This window comes from Dermochelys coriacea, chromosome 24, assembly GCF_009764565.3.
Source record: "Dermochelys coriacea isolate rDerCor1 chromosome 24, rDerCor1.pri.v4, whole genome shotgun sequence".
In the NCBI taxonomy this organism is placed as follows: domain Eukaryota; kingdom Metazoa; phylum Chordata; order Testudines; family Dermochelyidae; genus Dermochelys; species Dermochelys coriacea.
The window spans coordinates 8,969,406-8,992,013 of record NC_050091.1 but is presented as its reverse complement, the minus strand read 5'-3'; the positions used below and the strand labels follow the sequence as shown (position 1 = coordinate 8,992,013).

The 22,608-nt window shown below is 39.8% G+C and overlaps 1 protein-coding gene across 9 annotated transcripts in view; it reads left to right on the top strand.

Annotated features, from left to right (window-relative positions):
* The window catches only part of GABPB2 (GA binding protein transcription factor subunit beta 2), a 31,380-nt gene extending 9,162 nt beyond the window's left edge, over positions 1-22,218 (top strand). For 4 of the 9 annotated variants that reach the window (XM_038382686.2, XM_043501813.1, XM_043501820.1 and 1 more), the window contains 6 exons: positions 388-582; positions 1,243-1,393; positions 4,807-4,920; positions 6,422-6,607; positions 8,108-8,250; positions 9,771-11,156. In XM_038382686.2, the coding sequence (XP_038238614.1) occupies positions 388-582; positions 1,243-1,393; positions 4,807-4,920; positions 6,422-6,607; positions 8,108-8,250; positions 9,771-10,058 (1,077 nt within the window). In that variant the 3' untranslated portion in view covers positions 10,059-11,156. Of the gene's footprint in view, positions 1-387; positions 583-1,242; positions 1,394-4,806; positions 4,921-6,421; positions 6,608-8,107; positions 8,284-9,770; positions 11,157-11,210; positions 12,846-18,953; positions 19,079-20,180; positions 20,916-21,419; positions 21,561-21,963 lie in introns of those variants that run through there. The other 5 variants (XM_043501815.1, XM_043501817.1, XM_043501816.1 and 2 more) reach the window with 5 other exon arrangements.
* Positions 22,219-22,608: the final 390 nt, after the last annotated feature.

Here is a 22,608-nt window from a genome sequence, read left to right as displayed (position 1 = left end):
GATCAAGCCCTGCATGTGTCTTAGGCAGCTGAATGTCTGTCTTCCCCCTTGTTCGAACCATGTTCATGCTGGGGCTTTGGTGGGAGGTAGGCATCCAGCTGCTCAGAGGGCTGTGCACATACCCAGAGGCAGGAACTGTAGGTGCCCAGGGAACTCTTACTCTGACAAAAGGAGGCACTGAGTGAGTTTAGGCACCTGTAGGGTTTAGCAGGATTTTTGTGGATTCCAGTGGAACCAAAACTGGGACTTAGCTGCCTAAGTCTGGGATTTAAGTGCTGAAGTACCTTTGTGTATCCTACCCTTTGTTTAGCCTTTCTCTTGAATCAGGGAGAGGCCATGCACTGAAAAAAATACAGTAGATGAAAGCAATTCTTTTATTTCTCTCAGAATGGTGCTGATGTAAATGCCAAGGACATGTTAAAGATGACTGCCTTGCACTGGGCAACAGAGCACAACCATCGCGATGTTGTAGAGTTGCTTATAAAGTATGGAGCTGATGTTCACGCTTTCAGCAAATTTGATAAATCAGCCTTTGATATAGCCCTGGACAAGAACAATGCAGAGACTCTGGTAATGCTGCAGGTGGGTTAAGGAAGAAAAATGTTTGCTGATAATTACAGGGGAAGTATGTTATCTGCCTACAGTGTTTGCCAGTATGATGAGAATGAACATTTCCTACAGAAACTTTTTATTTTGCATGCCTGAATCAGAATTGTGGTAACTTGTATAAAATATTGAAATGTCAATTGATATTAGTTTCTTCATCACTGAGATAGTAGATTTGGAGAATAATGTCCCAAATTTCTGAGCTGCATTAGTTTTTTCTTTGCATGCACACAGTTCTTCAGAAACTCTGCTTCTGAACTCATGGAATTGGCTTTGTTGTTGTTGAAATGTTTGTGGAAACATGCCTCTGGGAAATGGGAATGGAAGAAGCAGATTATTTTAATTTTATTACAAGGTTGATTAGTTCATGTTTGGAAAAGGCTATTTAGATAGTGGACTTGGTTCTCTGTTGCCCTGCAACTTGTGTATTGATTTACACTAGTATAAAACACTGCCATTTCTGGTAGTATTTTATACCTACTTTTGCACCAGTGCAAAGCAAATACAATTATTTGACTACACAAGGTGCAGAACAGCAGAGAATCAGGCCCCAAAAATGCTGTATGGGTGCCAAGTATTATTTCTCTTATTGGAGATGAGATATAAATGTGAGCCTAATTGCATTTTCTTCTTAAGGAGGCAATGCAGAATCAGGTGAACATGAATCCAGAGAGATCAAATCCTGTCACAAATACAGTGACTGTTGCCTCACCATTTATCCTTGCATCAGGGGACGTTCTCAATCTTGCTAGTTTTGTTTCTTCAGCAAACACCAAAACAACCTCAGGTAAGATTCTGTGAACATGTAGGCGAAAAATGTTTCTCCAAAATATTTCTTGTGTAAAGGTTTTTAGAAAGCTGCGTCTCTCAGTTCAGTCTTCTGAATTGTAGAAGGCAGTTGTTCCAAGTTAGTAGAGAAAGATCTTTAAAACATATTGGAATGCACCAATATATACACTTTACCTGTAAAAGATAATGGGCTAGAACTTCAGCTGGCATAAAAAGCTTGTTTCATTGAGTCAGCAGAGAGCTTTGCTATTTTCACCAGTTGAGGATCTGGCTCAGTGTGTATTATAAGCAATAAAATAGAACCTTCATAACTTGGAAAATGTTAAGGACTCAAACTACAATGCACTGAGAGTTAACATAAGAACAGTCCATACTGGGTCAGACCAAAGGTCCATCTAGCCTAGTATGTATCCTGTCTTCTGACAGTGGCGAATGCCAGTTCACTAGTAAAATTTGATTAGGTAAGATATTCACTATTTGGTACCTAATCCCTAAATTTGTCAAGGATTCATTCAATACTCTGTTTTATTATTAACTGGAAGAGCAGAGTGAGTCATCTTGTGTATTTGACTGTCAAATAAGGAAACAAATGAAAAATCATTGCAGAGACTGTATCTTGGGTATACAGATTACTCAACTTATTTTTTCCTAGCCAATAGGTTAGAGATAATATACAAAAATGAGGAAGCTAGTTATTTCCGTAAATTTGTCTGAAAAATTCATTTAAGGCCAAATATAAATTCTTTTCCTTACGTGAGACTTTATAACCTGTTGTTTTTTGTTATATTTGGGAAATCCAAACTACTGTTTCTTTTCAGTCTTAAGGAGGCTTCTAAATACAAGGTTTATGAAGCAAGTTGAGGGCCTGACCCTGCAAACACTTCTGCATGTGAGTAACTTTTGAAGCTAATGGGACTGTTCACATGCATGAGTGTTTGCCAGAGTTGTTTGGAGCAATATTACAAATGTGGATGTTTCCTGTTTTCAGTTCAAAGGGCCCAGTGCTGCAATTGGATCGGTACAAGTGGCACCCTAATCCTGTGTGTGACCCATTGACTTCAGTGAGACTCTGAACTTACTTTGAGTAGAAACTTTCCATGTGGTTTACTCCTTTAATAAATTGACAAATCCCATAATTAACACTCCCCTCCTCATCTTCTTCCCTCCCCCCAAAAAACCCAACAACCTGAGGATTAACAGTGCTTCACATGGATAATGTCACACCTTTCCCTAAAACAAGGACATTCCTGCAATATATGTACTCAGTTAATGTTAAAAATATGAAAAGGCCAATGTATCTTTTTTTTCCCCCATTTTGGTTTTTTTGGGTGCCACACTCTAAAACTTTACTCCTGTCAATAATAACTCCTGGTCTGTTGTGGGGATAAGGTTTTGTTGGTCCCATGTCATTAACTTTTTTCCCTTATTTGCCCACAGAGGGCACTAGAGACTGTACTTCAATCACAGCAAGTAATAGTTTAACTTTTTTCACCAGTTAAGATACTTTTTGTACCGCTTCTTGCTCATAGGTGACTAAAAAGTTTATTTAAAACTACAGATTCCTTAATGAAAAAAGAAAAGGAATACTTGTGGCACCTTAGAGACTAACAAATTTATTAGAGCATAAGCTTTCATGAGCTACAGCTCACTTCATCGGATGCATTTGGTGGAAAAAACAGAGGAGAGATTTATATACACACACAGAGAACATGAAACAATGGGTTTATCATACACACTGTAAGGAGAGTGATCACTTAAGATAAGCCATCACCAGCAGGGGGGAAGGAGGAAAACCTTTCATGGTGACAAGCAAGGTAGGCTAATTCAGCAGTTAACAAGAATATCAGAGGAACAGTGGGGGGTGGGGTGGGGGGGAGAAATACCATGGGGAAATAGTTTTACTTTGTGTAATGACTCATCCATTCCCAGTCTCTATTCAAGTCTAAGTTAATTGTATCCAGTTTGCAAATTAATTCCAATTCAGCAGTCTCTCGTTGGAGTCTGTTTTTGAAGCTTTTTTGTTGAAGGATAGTCACTCTTAGGTCTGTAATCGAGTGACCAGAGAGATTGAAGTGTTCTCCAACTGGTTTTTGAATGTTATAATTCTTGACGTCTGATTTGTGTCCATTCATTCTTTTACGTAGAGACTGTCCAGTTTGGCCAATGTACATGGCAGAGGGGCATTGCTGGCACATGATGGCATATATCACATTGGTAGATGCGCAGGTGAACAAGCCTCTGATAGTGTGGCTGATGTGATTCCTTAATGAGGACAAATTTGTTTTACTTGCATGAAAAATTTTGTTCATAAATAACAGTTACAACTTTCTGAAAATAGCATATTGAATATACTAATTTTGGTCCCACTTAGATTTCTTTCTTCTGTTCAGTCAGTACTGTATCCAAGTATAATGGGTTACTGTGCTCAGTTGAGGGAAGTAGCTTCTCGCACTGGAATTGGGATGATTTTTATTCCTTGCACAAAGCCGAATCTGCAGTCCAAGAACTTGATATGCCGACTCTGATAGTCTTTACACCAGTTCCTTTGTTGCGTTTCAACTGACTGGCTTATTTTTTGAAGCTGGTTTTCAAACCATATGTTGAAATTGTGAAGTGGTTATAATCGACTGATTTAGCTTTCAAGAAAAAACTTGATTTGTAACAAACAAAATGTGTTTTCTAAAAAGCAATACTGAATGGAGTCAATACTTTACAGATTGGCAAAAACTCTCAGTAAAAGAATTTAGGTTGTATAATTAGCTTATGTCAACAGGTTTTTTTTTTAAAAAAAAGTTTGGCATTTGCAATTCTGTAATTGAAATTAATGTGAGACTGCAAAGTCAGATAAATATAATTAAATGAATAGCAACTGCTTTTGCATAATGCTAATGTGTTCAGCCTGTGTTCAGTCAGAGTGCGTCTATTCTGTGCTGGTGAGGCCTTGTATTTTGATCATGTGTGGCTTTTGAAAACATTGTTCACTTCTATTCAAAATGAAAGCTAAGTGTGGTGCCAAAATCTGGATTTTGATAGCCCAGTGGATTACCATCTGGCCACTTGTAGGTGATCTTTGTGACAATGCTGGAATAAGTGACGTTAGCTTGCATCTATTTACTCAATTTAATTCCTTTGCATTGTTTCAAATACATTTATTTTTAAATCCAATGAAATGAATATTAAATATAAGGTACTTATTTCAACCATGTTCTAAGAAAAGTATGTGGGAGTGTTTCAGATCTTGAAGTTATGTATGCTAGTTATGAATTGTAGGCTGGAAAAACAGCCCCAGTAGAGCAGTAGGTTTTTGGCAGCATTTTTTTTTTGCTTGTACAGTTTCTAGTGAAGTTTAATATTATAGCAGAATACTGCGACTGCAGATCTCCTTCACTGGCCTTCATTTCCTCAAAACAGGTGATTCCCGTGTCTCTACAGTGCAGTTTTCAAACTCAACAACCTCTGTGCTTGCCACGCTTGCAGCCCTCGCTGAAGCATCTGCTCCCCTTTCCAATTCAAACAGATCTACAAGTAGGTGGAATGAATCTGGTGTTGACATCAATACATTTAATCCCTAGGGCATCATTTGCAAGAAATAATAAAGAAATTGGGTTACTTAAGTATAGCTTGTAAAAAGGATTTGAATTAATTCAGCATAACTCAAGAGTTGCAAAGTGATATAATATTTGGCAGTAGTTGCAAGGCTAATAGATTTATCTGTTATCATAGCTCATAGATATTTCTACAGACTATAGTTGCTCCTTTGAATGAAACACCAAAGTTGTTTTTACTAACCGTTCTTTTACTCTATCCTGTTTTGACCTGGATCCTGTTAGAATTGTTCTGTCCAACTAAGTGTTATACAAATAGAATAGAACACAACTCTGTCAGATGCTCCTTACTACACAAATATGGACAGTGATATTTTTTCAAACTCCAGTTTTACAAAATAGGTATTTTGGAATGATTTTATCGCCACATCGATATTTTGTGTGTTCCCCCTGATTTTACAAAGCCTCGGTTTTTTTGTTTTTGTTTTTTTAAACAAGTGTTAGGATTTCTTGAGGCCTTGGTAACATTTGGGTTCTTTTTATGCATACCATAGAACCTCAATTTTATGAACATCACGAACAACCATTTACATGACCCATTTTTCCTGACAGTGTGGGGGGGTGGGAAATAATAATAATGATAAAAGTGATGTCGAGCGAGTTGTCACCCCTTTGTTCCGATGCTATCAGTGTATTGGAAATTGCTTTGCAGTGGTTTTGAAGGACAAGAAGAAAATAATTCACAGCACCAAATTGCAATTTATGCACTGTGCCTGCTGTAATTTTGAGATGTTCATAAAATTGAACTTTATGACTTTATGAACTCCTTAGTCCCCAATTAGTTTGTAAAATGGGGTTCTACAGTACTTTATTCTAAAAAAAAATTTTGTGATGCTTAATGGCAGTCATTCTCAGCCTATTTACCATTATGGGCCACATATGCAGCTCTCTGTTATGTGGGCTTTATCCACACAATATATATAGTACGTACATGGCCCCGAGGATGTCATGTGCCACAGCTGTGTGCTGATTGGGTCGTGGGTTGAGAACCACTGGTTTGATTTATTTACAGTGTGCAGAGTGTGAAAACCACCAGTTGACTTTAGAATTATCAAGTTGGCCATCTTTTTAAAAAAAAAAACAACAAACCTTGTGTAATAATCTTTAACATTTGAACCTTTTTTTTTCTTTTTCAGAGACTGAGTACTTTTTACTGTATTAGTTGTATTTGTATTTGTGAATGCTGGTGCTTTAAATTCATCTAGGTATCTGAAGAGAATTATTTTTACCATTGAAAAGTTGCTGGGGTTGTATTGGTATTTTATTTTGTCCACTTTAGATTTTTAACATTTGCTGATTACTCCATACCAGATGCTTCAGTGTTTGGGGTTTTTGTGCAGTAAACATTGACTCATTTATTCTACGCTTATTTTTTTTAAAAAGAAAAAGCTAACTTGAGAGTTTTGCTCTGCTTTCTCCAGCTAACACAGAGGAAATAGTGGAAGCAAATTCTGTAGATTCTGCAATACAGCAGGTGGTTGGTAGTGGAGGCCAACGAGTCATTACGATAGTAACAGATGGCGTTCCACTGGGCAGTCTCCAAACAGCCATTCCTACTAGTGGTATCAGCCAGCCGTTTTTAGTGACCATGCAAGATGGACAGCAAGGTAAGAGATTGCTGAGTTTAGAAAACTGTAAGCCAGTTTTAGACTTTCCTGATGTTAGGGGGGGAAAAAATAGCTATGGTAGATGTATAGACCTAGACTTAGGTCTGTGAATCTCAGGAAACTAGGCATGGTGGGGGAAGGAGAAGGAAAAATGATGAGGCCATTACATAGTTCAGCTTGCTCATAGTGTGCTGCTACAATTCGTACCTTCCAAGTGATCTCTCTAAAAGAATGGAGAGGAAAATTAAGGTTTATGACTGAGGCTAGTTACATAATCATTCTACTTTAACACAGATGAGCACAGTGCTACGTTTTTATACTAATATTAATAGTTGAATTAAATGAGTGAAACATGTATAATAAATATTTACCATAAATAAATTCTGTTAGGTTATCTGGTGCATTTCCACCAGCTAGGCTAGAATTGTTTCCTACTACATGATTGTATGTGTCCTGTCCAATCTGGATTTAAATAACACAACCAGTTGTGCTTCTACCAAGATCCATTGGGTGATTATTCCAGAGTCTAAGTAGAACTTGGTTTTAAGACATTTTTCTTGATTGTCAGGTTAAGTATACCTTTTCATCCCATTACTCTAATTGTATTGCCTTAGACCATCCTAATCTGTCAGTTTCACAAACCAACACACCTATGTAAAATTATAGGTAGTTTAGAGATGGGCAGACCAGTCATAATGAATTACTTACTTATTTTCATTTCACCTCTGTTTACAAAATGTCCATGAATGGAAAGCAATTTTCTCAAATTTATTCAGAATTATTTTCCAAATGTCTACACATAATTATTGATCTGTAGCTTGTCTGTCAATGTTCCTGATTAGAACTGTTTTGAAAAAACACAGTAGTTCATATCTGGAATATTTACAAGTTTTATGTACCCTCTTAATTCAATTGCTATACTATTGACAAGAACAAGATGATGAAAGAACTATAGTATTCCCTAAAATAGGGAGTGTTTTTAACAAAAACATTCACCTTTGCTGATTTAAGATTCTCCCAGCTAGTTTCAGAGCCCATTCACCACCTTTTAATAAATGGAACATATAAGAAATGATCCTGCAAGATGCAGAGTGCTTTGAGAATGCCCTCAGCACCTCTTAGAATTGGACACACATTTTTTCCAGAGTGCTCCATTTGTCATTTTCCACTTAGTTGAAATGTAGAAGTAACAAGCTTTGTAAATCCTCTGCTGGTGGACGTAGAGCTTCTGATCAAGTCATGGGTTATGTTTCCTTGTTCAGATCTTGCATTAAGACATCCTATTTCCTACAGCAAGAAGAAAGGTGGTGAATGGGCTCTGGAACTAGCTGGGAGAATCTTAGGAATTAGGAATTGCTGATTGTTTCCCACCACTTCTATGTGGAGCAGCACCTCTCTCCTACATTAATTTCAAAGTAGTCTGTCTCTGGATTTATGTACAAAAGCATCTATAATCCATTGTATATTCATTTCCTGCATTTAATATTCCTTGACTTGTAGTTCTAACTGTACCTGCTGGTCAGGTTGCAGAAGAGACTGTTATTGAAGAAGAAGAAGAAGATGATGATGTAGAAGAGGAAGAACATCCACCAGTGAAGAAGCAAAAAGTTGACCCAAATGTAAATGATTTGGAGGAAAACCAGGTAAAAGTTCCTGTTTAAACTTTCATAGAAAGTGGGTGCAGTCTAAAGTATCAGTCTCCACTGAACTGAGTATGTGGAGTTTCAAGTATAGTTACAAAATAACACTCAATATAAATGATAAGGAGTACTTGTGGCACCTTAGAGACTAACAAATTTATTTGAGCATAAGCTTTCGTGAGCTACAGCTCACTTCATCGGATTTGTTAGTCTCTGAGGTGCCACAAGTACTCCTTTTCTTTTTGCGAATACAGACTAACATGGCTGCTACTCTGAAATATAAATGATGTGGCCCAAGTTGATTTTAAATTTAGTCAATGATCATGCCTTTGCCATTTCTGAAAACTCTCACTATGATGATTCCCATTCTTTCTGCTCAATCTGTATGATCAGTTATTAATATGCAATACATTAATACTGCCTAACCCTTATGTAGTGCTGTTCATTAGTAGCTATCAGATGCTTTACAGAGAAGGTAAGTATCATTGTCCCCATTTAAGGGGAGGGAAACTGAGGAACAGAGGGGGAAGTGACTTGTATACTGTCACCCAGTGGCAGAGCAGGAAATAAGAACCCAAGTCTCCTGCATGGCAGTGAAGTGCTCTGCCCGTGAAGCCACGGGGCAAGTAGTGTTAGCAATTGAGTCACTGGTGGTGGAAGGAAGATTCTCTTCCAAGTCGCTCTTTGTGTAATCTTGTCAGTTAGTTTTTGAGCCCAGGCTATTGAGTTGAAGCATTGTACTCTGCTGTATTATTTCAAACTCCCTCTAAAACTGCAGTGATAAGACCCAATGTGAGACTGATCTCTCTTCACATTCCAGTTGCAGTTTTAAAGAAAGTCAGATAACTTATCCAGCACCCTCCATTTGGAAGGATATGTACTTTTGCTGGCAGAACTTAACTTTTGGTTTTGGGGGCCACTAGGTGTTGTAGGTTCTTTTTTTGTTTAGTCTATTTCTCTATCCCTCTTCCCAGTTGCCAACACTGTTGCTTTTGCATCTTGATTATAACGAAATATGGAAACCCCACTAATCCATTCTTACGGGGTCACTTATACTAGAGAACTGTTCCTATCCTACCTTGCTGAAAAGACCAGCACACAGATTGTGCCTTAACATATACCCTGTGCAACTTGATTTCACTTAACATAGGCCAGTAATCAGCCCTTAGGTGATAAATCTCAAACAGGGCTGGGTTTCAGAGTAGCAGCCGTGTTAGTCTGTATTCGCAAAAAGAAAAGGAGTACCGGTGGCACCTTAGAGACTAACAAATTTATTAGAGCATAAGCTTTCGTGAGCTACAGCTCACTTCATCGGATGCATCGGATGCAGGGCTGGGTTGTATCAATGAGTAGAGACAAAAGGCTTTGTATCCCTATGCTCTGAGACATCCATTATCTCTCTATGCACTTGGTCTGTCCTTTCTTACCTGTATCTAGTATTGTGTATTAGTGCTTGCATCCCAGATACAGACTCAAGCTGCTGACTCATTTGGGCACTAGTCAGAGGCTGTCTTGTTTTGTAGGACAATAACGAAAGGGAAGCGTTACAGCAGCAGTTGCAAGAGGCAAACCGAAAGGCGCAAGAATATCGAAGCCAGCTAATGAAGAAAGAACAAGAAGCAGAGCAATATCGGCTAAAGCTTGAAGCCATGGCAAGACAGCAGCCCAATGGTGCTGAGCTTACAGTGGTTGAAGAGGTTGCTGAGGTGGATGCAGTTGTGGTATCATCGGAGGAAATGGAAGGGTCTGCAGCCACTGTGGTGGAAACGGAGCAGCCTACTGACATTGCTGTGGAAACTGTAACGGCATAACCTGTGGGTTACCAACTCCGTTTTAAAAGGAAAAAACATTATTTTAAAGGAGATGCTGTTGACAAGCAACATTGTGAGCTAAGGGGTCTATTGAAAGCCCTCCATGCAACTGGAATATTGAAGAACTCAGCTGCTTGTGTGGTCCCATTCAGAGGGATAAAATCTCTCCTGCAGCTCATAACATTAATTTGCTTTGAACACAAAGCCAAAGGTGCTTTTATAGTTTGATGTTGAGAGAGAGAGGTATTTTTAAAAGTACCCTAATAAATTTAGCCAGCAAGTGACCAACAAGCCTATTTTGTGACATAAGTCTATAATGTGGGAGGGGTGGGGGTGGGGGAGAAGAGAAGTACCTCATTGCCAAAGTAGCTGGTAATAGCACTCAGCTGCCCTGAATTTACTGCACTGAAAACAAATGTTATGCAATGACATATTTGCACCCTTGTGTGTAGTTGTTATCCGATTGGAAACCACAATTTGGAGTCTCACAAAAACAGTCTGTTTGGGGGTATAAACTTTTCATTAAAAAGCTGGCTTTTATTGGAAAGCAAACGTCGTTGCTGAAATGAAAACACTATTGACAACATCTTCCAAAGCCCTTTGAGAGAAGGTGGAAAATGGATTGGTCTCTGTAGATGATAACATTTGTTTCAAAAATGAATCCAAAATACAGTACTCCTACAAGAACAAAGCACAGGCTAAGTTTGCATGAGCTCTTTAGCATTTAAGTAATTTGACATATCAGGGAATATTAAAACTGCCTTTTCTTGGTCTGTCTTTGAAAGAGCTATCTACATCTAAACCCTTGACTACCTAAAGCGCTACCAGGTAAAAATTAGACCCTTCAGTTTTATGAAACTTGGTCAGGTTTTCTTTTTAGCATTTTTGTGCTATGCAATGGCACCAACTCTGTTTATATACGCAAAATAAAATGTCTCTGAAATTGTGTTCTAAGACAGTCTGGGAGGTTGATATGTTTCTGTTTGGAAGTGGGTAGGCATCTCACATCTTTACTAATCAAAATTGTCCATTTTAAATATACTAAAATGTTTGGTTTTGGGTTTTTTTTTTAAACAAGTGACTGATCTTACTATTAAATGTTTGTTTTTTGTTTTTTTGTTTTTTTTTTTTTTTTTTACTGTTTGCTTGCAGACCCATAGAGTAAAGAAGTTACCTCTGTGTTGCCAGTTGCAGGCTTGGAGATTGTATTTTAAAGTGAGAGACGTGTATCAAATGCAGAACTGTCTGTCTTTTCTGGTACAGGACTGAAGCAAAATTATTGGAAGTGCTATGATTAACTGTGGGAACTATTGTTTATGGTATGGTAGTCTTAATAAATGATCATGAGTAAAGCAATTTAAATTGAGGAAAAACTTCACAAGAATGTAGTCTGACCAGTTTGCTGCAGAGTTTAGAAAGTATTAAATCACTTCTATCTTGAAAAACTGACATGCCACAGAAACTGATACTGCTTTCTTGACAAGTTTTGAAAAATCTGTCTTCCCTTTTCAAGGCAAGTATCGTTAAATTCATGGCTTCAGTTTGCATAATGCAGTCTCTCCTGCTTAAGTTCTGCTGTTTGTAAGGATTGGCCGTATTCATGGTGGTAGTTCAATTTCATGGTTGCAAAGGTCTGTCTTGTATTGTTTTTTCCCTTATTTCCAGCAGTATGTGTCCAGATAATGTGGTTTTGTGTTGATACAGATACCTCTTTCATTACATTTTATTTGTAGCAGACATGCCCATGTTAGGATATTTGAGATGAATGGTGCAGACTTTTTTTAGTCTACAAAGATATTAACTTCTGGAGTACTGAACTGTAATCCTGGGCATGGTCATAAGTGAAAATGAATTGGCCTCTGTGTAGGGGAGATTGGTTCACATCAGAAACGCATAGCTCAAGTTCATAGGATAGTGATTGCTCAAGAATGGTTTCAACTTGATCACAGTGACATTGCAGGTCATGTCTTGGGAGGAGCTGTGGAGGCCTATTTGAATCAGGTTTTGCTCTGTGTAGTACTGTTAGTCTCTCGCATTAATGAGCATGAGATTGGCATACATTTAAAAAAATGTGTAACTTCAGCCTGTCTTAGCAGCTTGAATCCTATAATGATCTATTCTAAAGCAGTTGCATCCAAACATTTGATCCATTTCCTGTTCAAAATGAATTGCCTCTGCTCACTCGAGAAATGTGAGGTGCTTCAATCTTTCACATAAATTATTTTTGACCATTCATTTTGGCTTAAAACTTCTCCATCTATATATATTGTACCAAATTCTACCATTACACCCATGCATCCTCATTGTCTCCTCTTGGATTGAATGGTTGAAATAGAGCAGAATTTGGTGTATACATCCACACTGCAGAGTATATGTGTAAGTTGTATTTATTCTGTACATACGCTTACAGTGCAAAGCTTCTTTTAGATAGTGCAGATAGTACACTGTGCCTTTAGAAATGAAGGAAGAAGAACTATCCATGGTAATGATGGACTAATATAAATCAAATAGTTTTAATTTGGTAGTCTTATTAGAAAAATGACTACTTCTGAACAGAGATGTTTCCTGATTAGGAGATGAGCATTGTTTAGTTTTCATTTGAAAGAAAGAATTATAGAAGCTAGGTCTCTTCCAACCCTGTTTGGTTACGAGTCCATATCCCTTTCAATACAGAGCTACTATATTTTCTGACAGGTTTCAGAATAGCAGCCATGTTAGTCTGTATTCGCAAAAAGAAAAGGAGTACTTGTGGCACCTTAGAGACTAGCAAATTTATTTGAGCATAAGCTTTCGTGAGCTGTAGCTCACGAAAGCTTATGCTCAAATTTGTTAGTCTCTAATCTCTAAGGTGCCACAAGTACTCCTTTTCTTTATATTTTCTGAGGTTTTGCTCAGTCTCATGTTAAATGGCACAAAACTGGGGTATCTGCCAGTTAGGCTTTGGAATAATTTCCTTGTTGATTTCACTGTTGGGAGTTTTTCTCCTTGTCTGGATGGACTTTTTAGGAATAGTTTATTTTGTCGAGCTCCCCATCTTCCCCCAAAGTGATTGTTGGTTGCTGGAGTAACTAAATCAGTAACTAAGGGATCTTACATAGTCACTCTGATCAAATCTTTGCTTCTGTGCAGTTTCAGTGGAAGCCATGAGAGGGACTTTGATTCTTTGTTGGTAGAAGATAGGAGTGTCAAACTCTTCTATTTAAATTTGTCCTCTATTTAGGTCTTGTGGATAGAAGGTAACAGTGAAGAGGCCCAGACTTTTAGAATCAAGCATACGGCTTTGGACAACAACTTCAGAATGAGAAACAAAAAGAGCCAAATTTCTTTGATAAAGCCAATCATGGCTAAAATATCATTCTATGAAGCTTGGTAGTGCCCAGATTCCTCAACTGGGTTTGAGGACGTGTTGCAATAGATGCTGTACAACTCACAGAATGCAATACCTACCGTAACTAGTGATCTAAGAAAGGACAAGCCAAGCAAAGGCTGGTCAGCGATATAAACCCAGTTAAAATAGCCATTATAAAGAATTTAAATGAAACGAGGTCCTTTTTGGAAAGTTGCATTTCACCAAATTCTGAAGTGTCTCCTTGGAGATGTGGTGGATGTAACAATTAAAAATCGAAAAGCAAGATTCAGCAAAACATGCTGTCTGTCCTCTCCCAGCTTGATTGGGGATAGGAAAGAAACTGGTTTATAAGATCGAGAGGGGGAAGGGGGGGAATGTGAGCCAAAGTTATGACAGTTTGTTGGAAAGTGTTTAATAACCTATAGTCTTATGGACACTTGCTATTTGCAGAACGTACAGGTAAGAGTGTAATCTGCCATCCTGCAGAAAGACATTATAGCAGCAGTGTCAATATTGTAACACAGCACACTGAGTTCAATGCCATCTTGACTCACATTTTATATATCCATTCTAAGGCCATAACCTATAAGAAGGGTGGTTGCACCATTTGTGCATATACCCAAAGTAGAAAGTGTGTCCAATATTCATCTTTCTTTTATCATAATGGCCCAGAGTCACCCCTGCTATAAGCCCCCTAAAATCAATGGAGTTACCAAGATGAATTTGGCTGTGTTTTCGTCACTTATTGTAGTGCAATTAAAACTTTACAGTCCATAAATTTCAGAAACATTTTCTGGGTTTTTTTCTCTGAAATATTGTGCAATTTAAAGATATGCCCTGGCAGTCCAGTCCAAGCAGAAATTGTGTATGTGGTGTGGTGTTTCTTGTTTAAAACAGTTGGCTAAGTTTTAACAGTATTTTAGTGGTTGTTTTCACTAACTGCGTTAGGAAAGACTTATGAAACTACTTTCTTCGTATTGTAAAAACTACCATGGGACTTACTGGTTTTATGTATCAAAGTGCATTTATTTATAAGCAGTGTAACTATTTATAAAAGACTTTATATCTTTTCCAAAAGATGTTTTGAGGAAGGCTTTAATAATGGATTTTTTAAATTAATGAAAGTTTAAAGAAACAGGACTCCTAATTATTTTACATTGTCACTATATACTTCAATACTATAAAACAGAACCAGTGTTTCCTCTGAATTGGAAAATACATTAATTTCCTTTGGTTTGTTTTCTGTACATGTTAGTTGTCTGAGCTGAAATTCTTTATTGTACACTGTGAAATTGCATCACAAGGGTAATCCAGAGAGAATTTGATTCAACAAAATGTTTACAGATTTAAAGGGACACTGTCAAGTTTAAAATTACATTTGCCTGAAAATTGTGCCTACTGTAATTACTTGTAAGACCTAAGATTACAATAACTGAAAAGCTGGAAAAAAAAAGTCTGCATTTGACAGCACTTTGTGTATAGTCATTTTAACTGTTTCCCCTGTGTTTCAATTTTGCTTAAAAGACCCTTCTACTGGGAAACAGAATGCCGCCTCTCTCTCTCACACACGCACACACTCTCGCTCTTTCGTTATTTTAAAAAAAAAATTCTGAATATACTGTTTGAGGGGGCTGGGATTTAAAAATGAGTCAATTTTTTTTAAAGAAAAAAGCACAGTATTCTTTTAATGTTGTATGGTGTAAAAAATTCACTATTTTATGTTTATATTTTAGAAGTTTTCACACACCATGTCTGAATTAAGGTTGCAGCACATGATAGATGCCCAGCATTCAAAAACACAATTTCCAACTTTTGTATGCCCTTATCCATGGCAGTTATATGATGAACGCTGGCTTTTGAACAGAGAGACAGTGCTATATTCTGGTTAACACAAGCCTAGGTGAAGCTACATAGATATTTTATGGGTGGTTCTTAAATAAGGGACAGGGAAAAAATGTAGAGATTTGTCTTAAGCCCAGATCCTGCCAGCCCTTGTGCATATGAGTAATGTTATGCAGGTGAATAGTCCACGGCAATTATGCCTGGATGTTTACAGGATCAAGGCCTGCATTAGCTCATCTCCTCCAAACCTCATAGATTTTTAATCGAGCGATAAAGGATTACAAAAAGTTTAAAAGCCTAAAATAAGCCCTTCATCTTAGCTTGTGTGCAGAAAGGGAGCTGTCTGTACATAGCACTTAATTAAAAAAGGAACATAATCCTCCCACACAACCTGCCTGAATTTCCAACTCAAGAGACCAATTTACTGGTTCTGTCTTATTTTTGGATTTGCATTTCTGAGTGGGAGAGACAGGAGAAATTTGACTGATTTCAAATGAACATGATTCAAAAGTGCTATTTTTAACTTAATTGGTTTCTCCTTTTTTATATTATATTTTTAGGTGACTAAACGTTACCCTAAAGGAAAAGAATCCCAGAATGGAAACAAAACATTTAGCAATTCAATGAGTCTGTACACACAATCCTTGCTCAGGTAAAACTCTTTGAAATCCATGAGATTTGCCTGAGTCTTGACAGTAAGGATTAGGTTTTCATCTGCAATCTAGTTTAATTTACATCCATTTAACGTTCCTCATATGAGGTGAACATGATCTGGTTGTAATTGGGATAGAAGTTGAATTGTGTGCCCCATGTCTATTTCTACATCAGTGGTTCCGTTATTCTAAACAGTGACTTAAACTTGGCAAAACTTCTCCAAGGGAGAGGAAAAGAACATTAAGCAGGTTGTGTAAACTTTATCCAAACTCTTAGATTCCTTTAGATTTTAAACAATAAATGCCCACCCAAAAAGCTCTTATGTACTCAGATGGGAAATTTCCATAGGGGAATAACTAAAGCCGTTCTGGTATAACTTCCCTGTGTGGACACATTTTTATTGTAGAATAGTGTCCTCACAGGGAGTTATACCAGACCAGTTATTCCACTGCAGCTATGCTGGGAAGCTTCCCCATGTAGACAAGGCCTTAGGTTATGTCTGCTCTGCAATAAAAGACCCCCTGCATGGCTGTGGCTGGCCCAGATCAACTCTCTTGGGCTCAGGCTGCAGGGCTAAAAATTGCTGAGTATGTGGCATAGCTCCAGCCTGAACCCGAACATCTGTGCTGCAATTTTTAGCCTTGCAGCAAATCCTGTGAGCCTGAGTCAGTTGACCTGGGCTCTGAGACTTGATGCTGTGGGGTTTTTATTGCAGTGTAGACGTACCCTCAGTCACTTAACAAAGATCTCTTGGAGTATTCCTTTACTCTGCCACCTGCACGGCCTGACGAGTGTTCCCTGGCTTATCTTGAGGCTTGCAGCTCTCTAGAGAGAAGTGCTCAGATTCTGCAACCTTACTCGTATCAGATCAGAATTTCTAACATCCTAGAGGTTGTGTGTATATTTATTATCAGTATGGCAGAATGCTATTTGCCACTTCATTGCAAAAACTCCATTACAAATCCAATTAGCACTGTGATTAAGCATTTAAGTGCCCAGAATTGTAAAATTCTTAATAGCTTTATGTACAGGATGCCTTTAGAAAGCTTAAGTATTCTTTTTATATTTAGAATGTTTTCAAATGTTAAATTTAAACGTGTATGTGTGTGTGTGTGTGTATATATATATATATATATATATATATATATATACACACATTTTTGTACTATGTTTCCTAATAAAATGCCAGTCATGTATATGCTTGCCTTTGTCTTACATTCAGTATGGGTTACTGTAACATTTGTATCTGCATTTGAGACTTTATTCAGCGTTTTGGTACTGTGATTAAAAATCCCATAGGACTTTTTTCCCCTATGAGTGTATTTCTCAACTTTCAGTAGCAAACTGTTTAGTGTTGCTGTGAGATGTTAAACACTTTTCTGTTCCACCCCAGAGGTGGCTGTATTTTAGTAATGAGTAAAGCAATTCCAGATCTCCACATTCCTCTTGGACTGTCGAAGAGGAACAAAGTGATCAAAAATCTCTGCAGTATTAAAACATACAGCCATGCTACCAGATTACCTCCCCAGTAGTCAGAGGGGTCAGAACTAGTGCCCCTATCTGATGCACAAAAGGGTTGTATTTTCACATTCCACTCAGTGCTGGGAGAAGAGATTTATTTCATCTACCCTACCACAAAATACTCAGGCTGTTACAGTCCTTTTAGAGTAGGAGTCAAGTTTTGATCCCTATTCCATTCTCCCCCATGGATTTGCGCAGTAAGTTTTGATGAGGTTTTTATCTTTGTATAGAACTGGTATCTCTCACAGCTGTACCATGAGGCTTAATAATCTAATGTATTTATTTCTTCAAATGTTTAAAATCCTTAGCCCACGCTCTCCTCTACAGTCTTGACAAAGAACGGGGAAATGCGGCTTTTGCAGCAGGTCAACAAATCTGGGCTCTGGGGGACCAAAGCAGGAGTGGGGAATGAATTACAAAATCAAGGCTGCTTCACAGAGAACGCCCTCTCGTTTATACCAAGAATCTCTGCAGAGCTGAACTGTGGCAGTGTACCATGTGGAGAGAGGGAGTCTCTCGAGACAGTTTCTGTAGCACTTTTAGGCTGCAAATCAAAGTATATTAACATGTTTATTACATGTGGATTTCTGCATGATTATGGGTGATTTGACTTCAGTACTAGACTGAGGGCTGCATTCTGTTCTGTTACATAGGTGTCAAGCCACTGACTTTAGAGGAGTTACTCCAGATTTACACCTGTGTAGCAATAGAGCAAGCTTGAGCCTTTGGCGTTTCTGTAACTGATAACTGCAGCAGCTGCACAACCTCCTTGCAAGGAAAGACTTCACGGAAAGACTATGTGACAGCTAGTGTGGTTTGTTAAGAAATAGATTTCTGTGCATCTCATTTTTCATACACTTCTAAATGTCTGTTGATTCCTAACAAATGGATCCAGGTTGCAGAAAATAAATCCTGCCCCTGATGTTTTAAATGATGGTTTTGATCTGATGGAAATGATTTGTTTTGCTCAGAAGAGATTAAACCCTGGGGAGCCACCTGTAGTTAGAATGCCCTCCCTAGTATTGGATTTGTCTGGTTTCAGAGAGGCTGTCTGCTCAATGAGAGAACAAGGAATAATCTTTAAAATTCCAGGTGTTTTGCCTCTTTTGCAGTGAAGTATTGACTAACAACCCACATTTTGTGGGTAGTTATGACCCATTTCACTTCTGCTGCCACATTGATTTATAATAGCTTAGACGTTCAACTGAAAATAATTATTTTTCCTGAGAAACCACTGAAGAGTAGCAGCTTGCTGCCAGAAGATGAAAAGCGCAGGGTGGCTGATCTAGGCATTTCCTGTCCCTCCATCAATACAAACCGTTAAGAGGTTAGATTTCAAGGAAACCAGTGCTCGCTCAGAACACTAAAATAGCCAGGATTGGCCTCCAGTCTAGGCAGCGTCAAGCAAAAAGGCTTTTGGCTTCCTGCTACAGTATGTCTGTACACCTCTCCTGCCCAGCTGATTCATGTTGGAAAGGGAGGATAGGTAGGTCAGCGCCTCACCATTGTTTCATACCTTTTGTCAATAGGTGATAGAGAAACCCAAGAGAAGAAGCACTACTGTAAAGCACCTGCCTTTGTCCCAGTGTGGTGCTGCCACAGCCTGCATGACTCTTTACCTTGGGATTGAACCTCACCCCAGAAGTCCCAAATGGTAAGAGATCCTACCCCAAATGCGTGTGAAATGGTTCCTAATATTTTGGTCTTAACTAGTCTTTTCTCTGCAGTCCAAACATCCATTCAGTCAGAATCCAGGAGACCAGGCTGTAGGATCCAGCAGTGGAGGGGAACCAAGGTTAAGGGGCAGATCAGCTAGAACCTCAGGGCTGCTCTCTTGCAGTGGAAGCAGCGGGGTGGGTAGCAGAACTGAAAATGTAAGTCATTTCCCACCTCACCATTGGAGTCAGTGCAGCTGCAGGAGGGGAAAGGGTTAAGAAGTCCACTTGCCCGCCCATCCACCCAAGACCACCCCAACGGTGCACTGGCAGTTGAGTTTAAGGGGCAGGGAGTGCTACTTCAACCAGATCCACTCATATGCTTCTTGGCATGTACCTTGGAAAGGAGGGGTAAGTAGTGCTCCTGTGCCTATTTGCCCCAGAATTCTTGTGGGGTGTCCGCACTGCCCCAAATCCCTCACCCCTTACAAGCCCCAATCATGGACTAAACATCTATGAATCATGCTCTGCTGCAACCACCCTTTGTTCCGGGGGGCAGAAGAGAAACAATTATCCACTGTTCAAAAGAAGACCAGGTTCCACTAGACAGAGACAAATGGTGCCAGCATTTATGCAGTCGACTGTGCTCTTCCAAGAAGGATGATCTTGGCTAGCTCAGGCGACTGGTAATTTGAGGGGAACCTTTTGCCTCTAAGGCATGGGTTTGTATCTAAACGGTGCAGCAGCATTTCCAACCCAAGCTTTCAAGAACCGGAGTCAGGCCCTCCCAAATCATCTGTCTGGCTTTAAAATAATGAGATTTTAAAATACACAGGGTGGGGGCTTTTTATTTGCCTTGTGGTTTTTGAGTAGTTAGGGGCTCATATTTTTTAGCATTTCTCTTGAATAAGGAGAGCTAGAAACTTCCCTTTTAAAATATATATGTAAAAAATCTAAAGCTGAGATTCCCACATCCCCTCACCTGACTCCAGAAACTGGGCCTTTAAGAAAAACCTCAACAATCATGAGCGTTTAGCACCACAAAGAAATCCAGCTTGGACTGGGCTATTTTCTGTAGCTAAAGAGATGTTTGTTTTCTAGGGCCTACTGAGATTCACACTGTAAAAGGTTTGCAAATGTTGCCCACCAATGTGCTAAAAAGCAGTTGGAGAAAATGATTGACTCAAGGGGAAGAAATCACACACAAATATTCAGATACTGCTCCTCAGAGCTGAGTGGTTTCTGGAAATGCAATGCAAGCAAGAATGTATTGCTACCAACCAATGATTCAGCTAGTCAGCAGAAGACCCCAGCCCTGCAGTTGGACCCCTTTACTCTCACATGGATGTTAGCTGATATCCACATAGTGCTCCAGTACAACTGGGGGCAAAAGTTATGAAAACCATCTCTCCTTCTTTTACCCTCTATGGTATATAATGTGTAAACCCAGAATTGGGAAGTAGGAAATCTAGGTTCAAAGACCAGCGTGCTCTCTCATTGCATGAACTTGGGCACAACATTTTCAATCTGTCTCTCTGCTTCCCCATCTGTGAAATAACACATCACTGTGGTAAAGCCCTTTGGAGAGCCTCGGCGGAAGGGAGCTGAAATGTGTTGTTTAGAAACCAAGAACTTGAGGCAGCTTTAGAACAACCAGGACTTTATTGATAAACCACTCCTTTCAGAGGGGTTTTAAGCATCTAGATTTGACTTTTGGTTTCAGGTTTAAAAAAAAAAAAAGAAATTAAACCATCAAAACAAAGAACAGCCATGTCATTTGTAACTGTACTCAATAAACATAAAAAAAAATTTTGCCCCGACATTTCGCTGTGAATAGTTGGAAGAGCAAAAGTAACACAGAGTAACACAGGGCTGGGGCGGAAAACCAATCCACGGCTACTCCTATCTGTGCAGCATACATCCAACCTGTGGACAGAACAGAAGTTGTTGCTTTTGATAGTACTTTGTGGACCACCTGGGAATTAATTGTCAAGTTACAATGTGAAGACAAGTGTTGCTCATTAGTGAAGGGAGCTATTATCAGAGTTGCTCAGAGACTTGTGAGGAGATGTAAGTCCCTAGATCTCTAGAGCTTGATGACCTCAGTAGGTATCTGGGTAATCAAATCTGGAAACCGCTGTCTGGTTTGACTTGTTGATTCTTATCCCATTTCATTGTCCCCATCCTTGTGATTCTTGCACAAAGACAGAGGTTGTAGAATAGAACGTTCCTTAATTGGATTAGGTTCAACACCACCGCTGACTCCTCACGTTCTTGTGGGATGACTGTGACTTCTTGCTAACTGGCCAACTCCCACATCCAGATTTTCTCCCCTTCTAGATGCAGGAGTGTTGGCCATTCTCAGGTCCCTCCCTAACCTTGTGTGGGCCAGCGAGACTCTACAGGTGTACATACTGCATCCATCAGTCCACCTCAGAGCTACGAGAACGAGTGCCATCACAGCTGGCAATGGGAAGGAGAAGCCAAGGAGAACATCATGCCCTGTGTAACCCAGATGGGGGCTAGAGTTCAGGCACCATCTGTTGTCCTGACGGAAGGACAAAGCTTCCTTTTTTCCCTAGTGGGACTTGACTGGGGTGTTGCATGAGCAGTCAGAGGGCTGATGGTCAGGGCCTGCGGTCACATCCTTCCAGCCAGTGGCACGTGCTTAAAGGCTTGCTTTGACCTCAGGGCAACTGCCACCAGTGTTCCTATGTGCAGGTAGCTTGTTGCCTTGAAAGTGCTCTCACTTTCCTGGCAAGTTATGCAGGCTGGGCCTCCTGGGTCATGGGAATCCATCCTCTCCGCTTGTTAAAAGAACCCCCTGCAGCCCCAGGCCCATGCTCAGGGGAGGCGGTAATTGGAAGTGTCTTTCTCCATGTAGTCCATCCAAGTGGAGGAGGACATGCTCCGGTACGGGTCCAGCAGGATCCGGAAGCAGCGGACAATCAAAAGACCCAGGAAGATGAAGAGAAAGAAGACAAAGATAAAGGCTGCTTTCTGCTCTAAGGTCAGGGACGGGGTCGGAATGGGCAGGGCAGCTCCCAGCACGGATAGGGTGGTGCTGAGGACGTCCTCTGCCATGGTGAGGAGCGACGGGCCCGGGGGGTCGTCACTGGCTACTTACTGGGCCTGCAATCAGAAAGAACCTTCTCACTGATAGATCCCCAGGGCACTAAGCAGCCCCATCCTCAGTCTAGGCAATTTAGTCCCCCAGGGCTTTGCTCAGCCTGGTTTCAAGCATCCCTGGCAATGGGGCTCCCACCTTTTCCTCTGCCCTGTATAGGTGGGGAGTGGCCCTGTACCCAGCTCTAAGGATCGCTGCAGTGTAGGGAGCCATCATGGCCCTTCTGCTACCTCCAAGCCCAGCAGCTGGGGAAGAGGTGCAGCTTGAGGGAGGAAATGGGGCAACAGTGGGGTTTCCTGGCTTCTTCCACCCCACTGGGGGTAACAGCTTATCATGGCCACTGCCGCTGGGTAATTTAGAGTTGCCTTCGTACTCCCTCAATTATAATCCCCAGCTCTTATC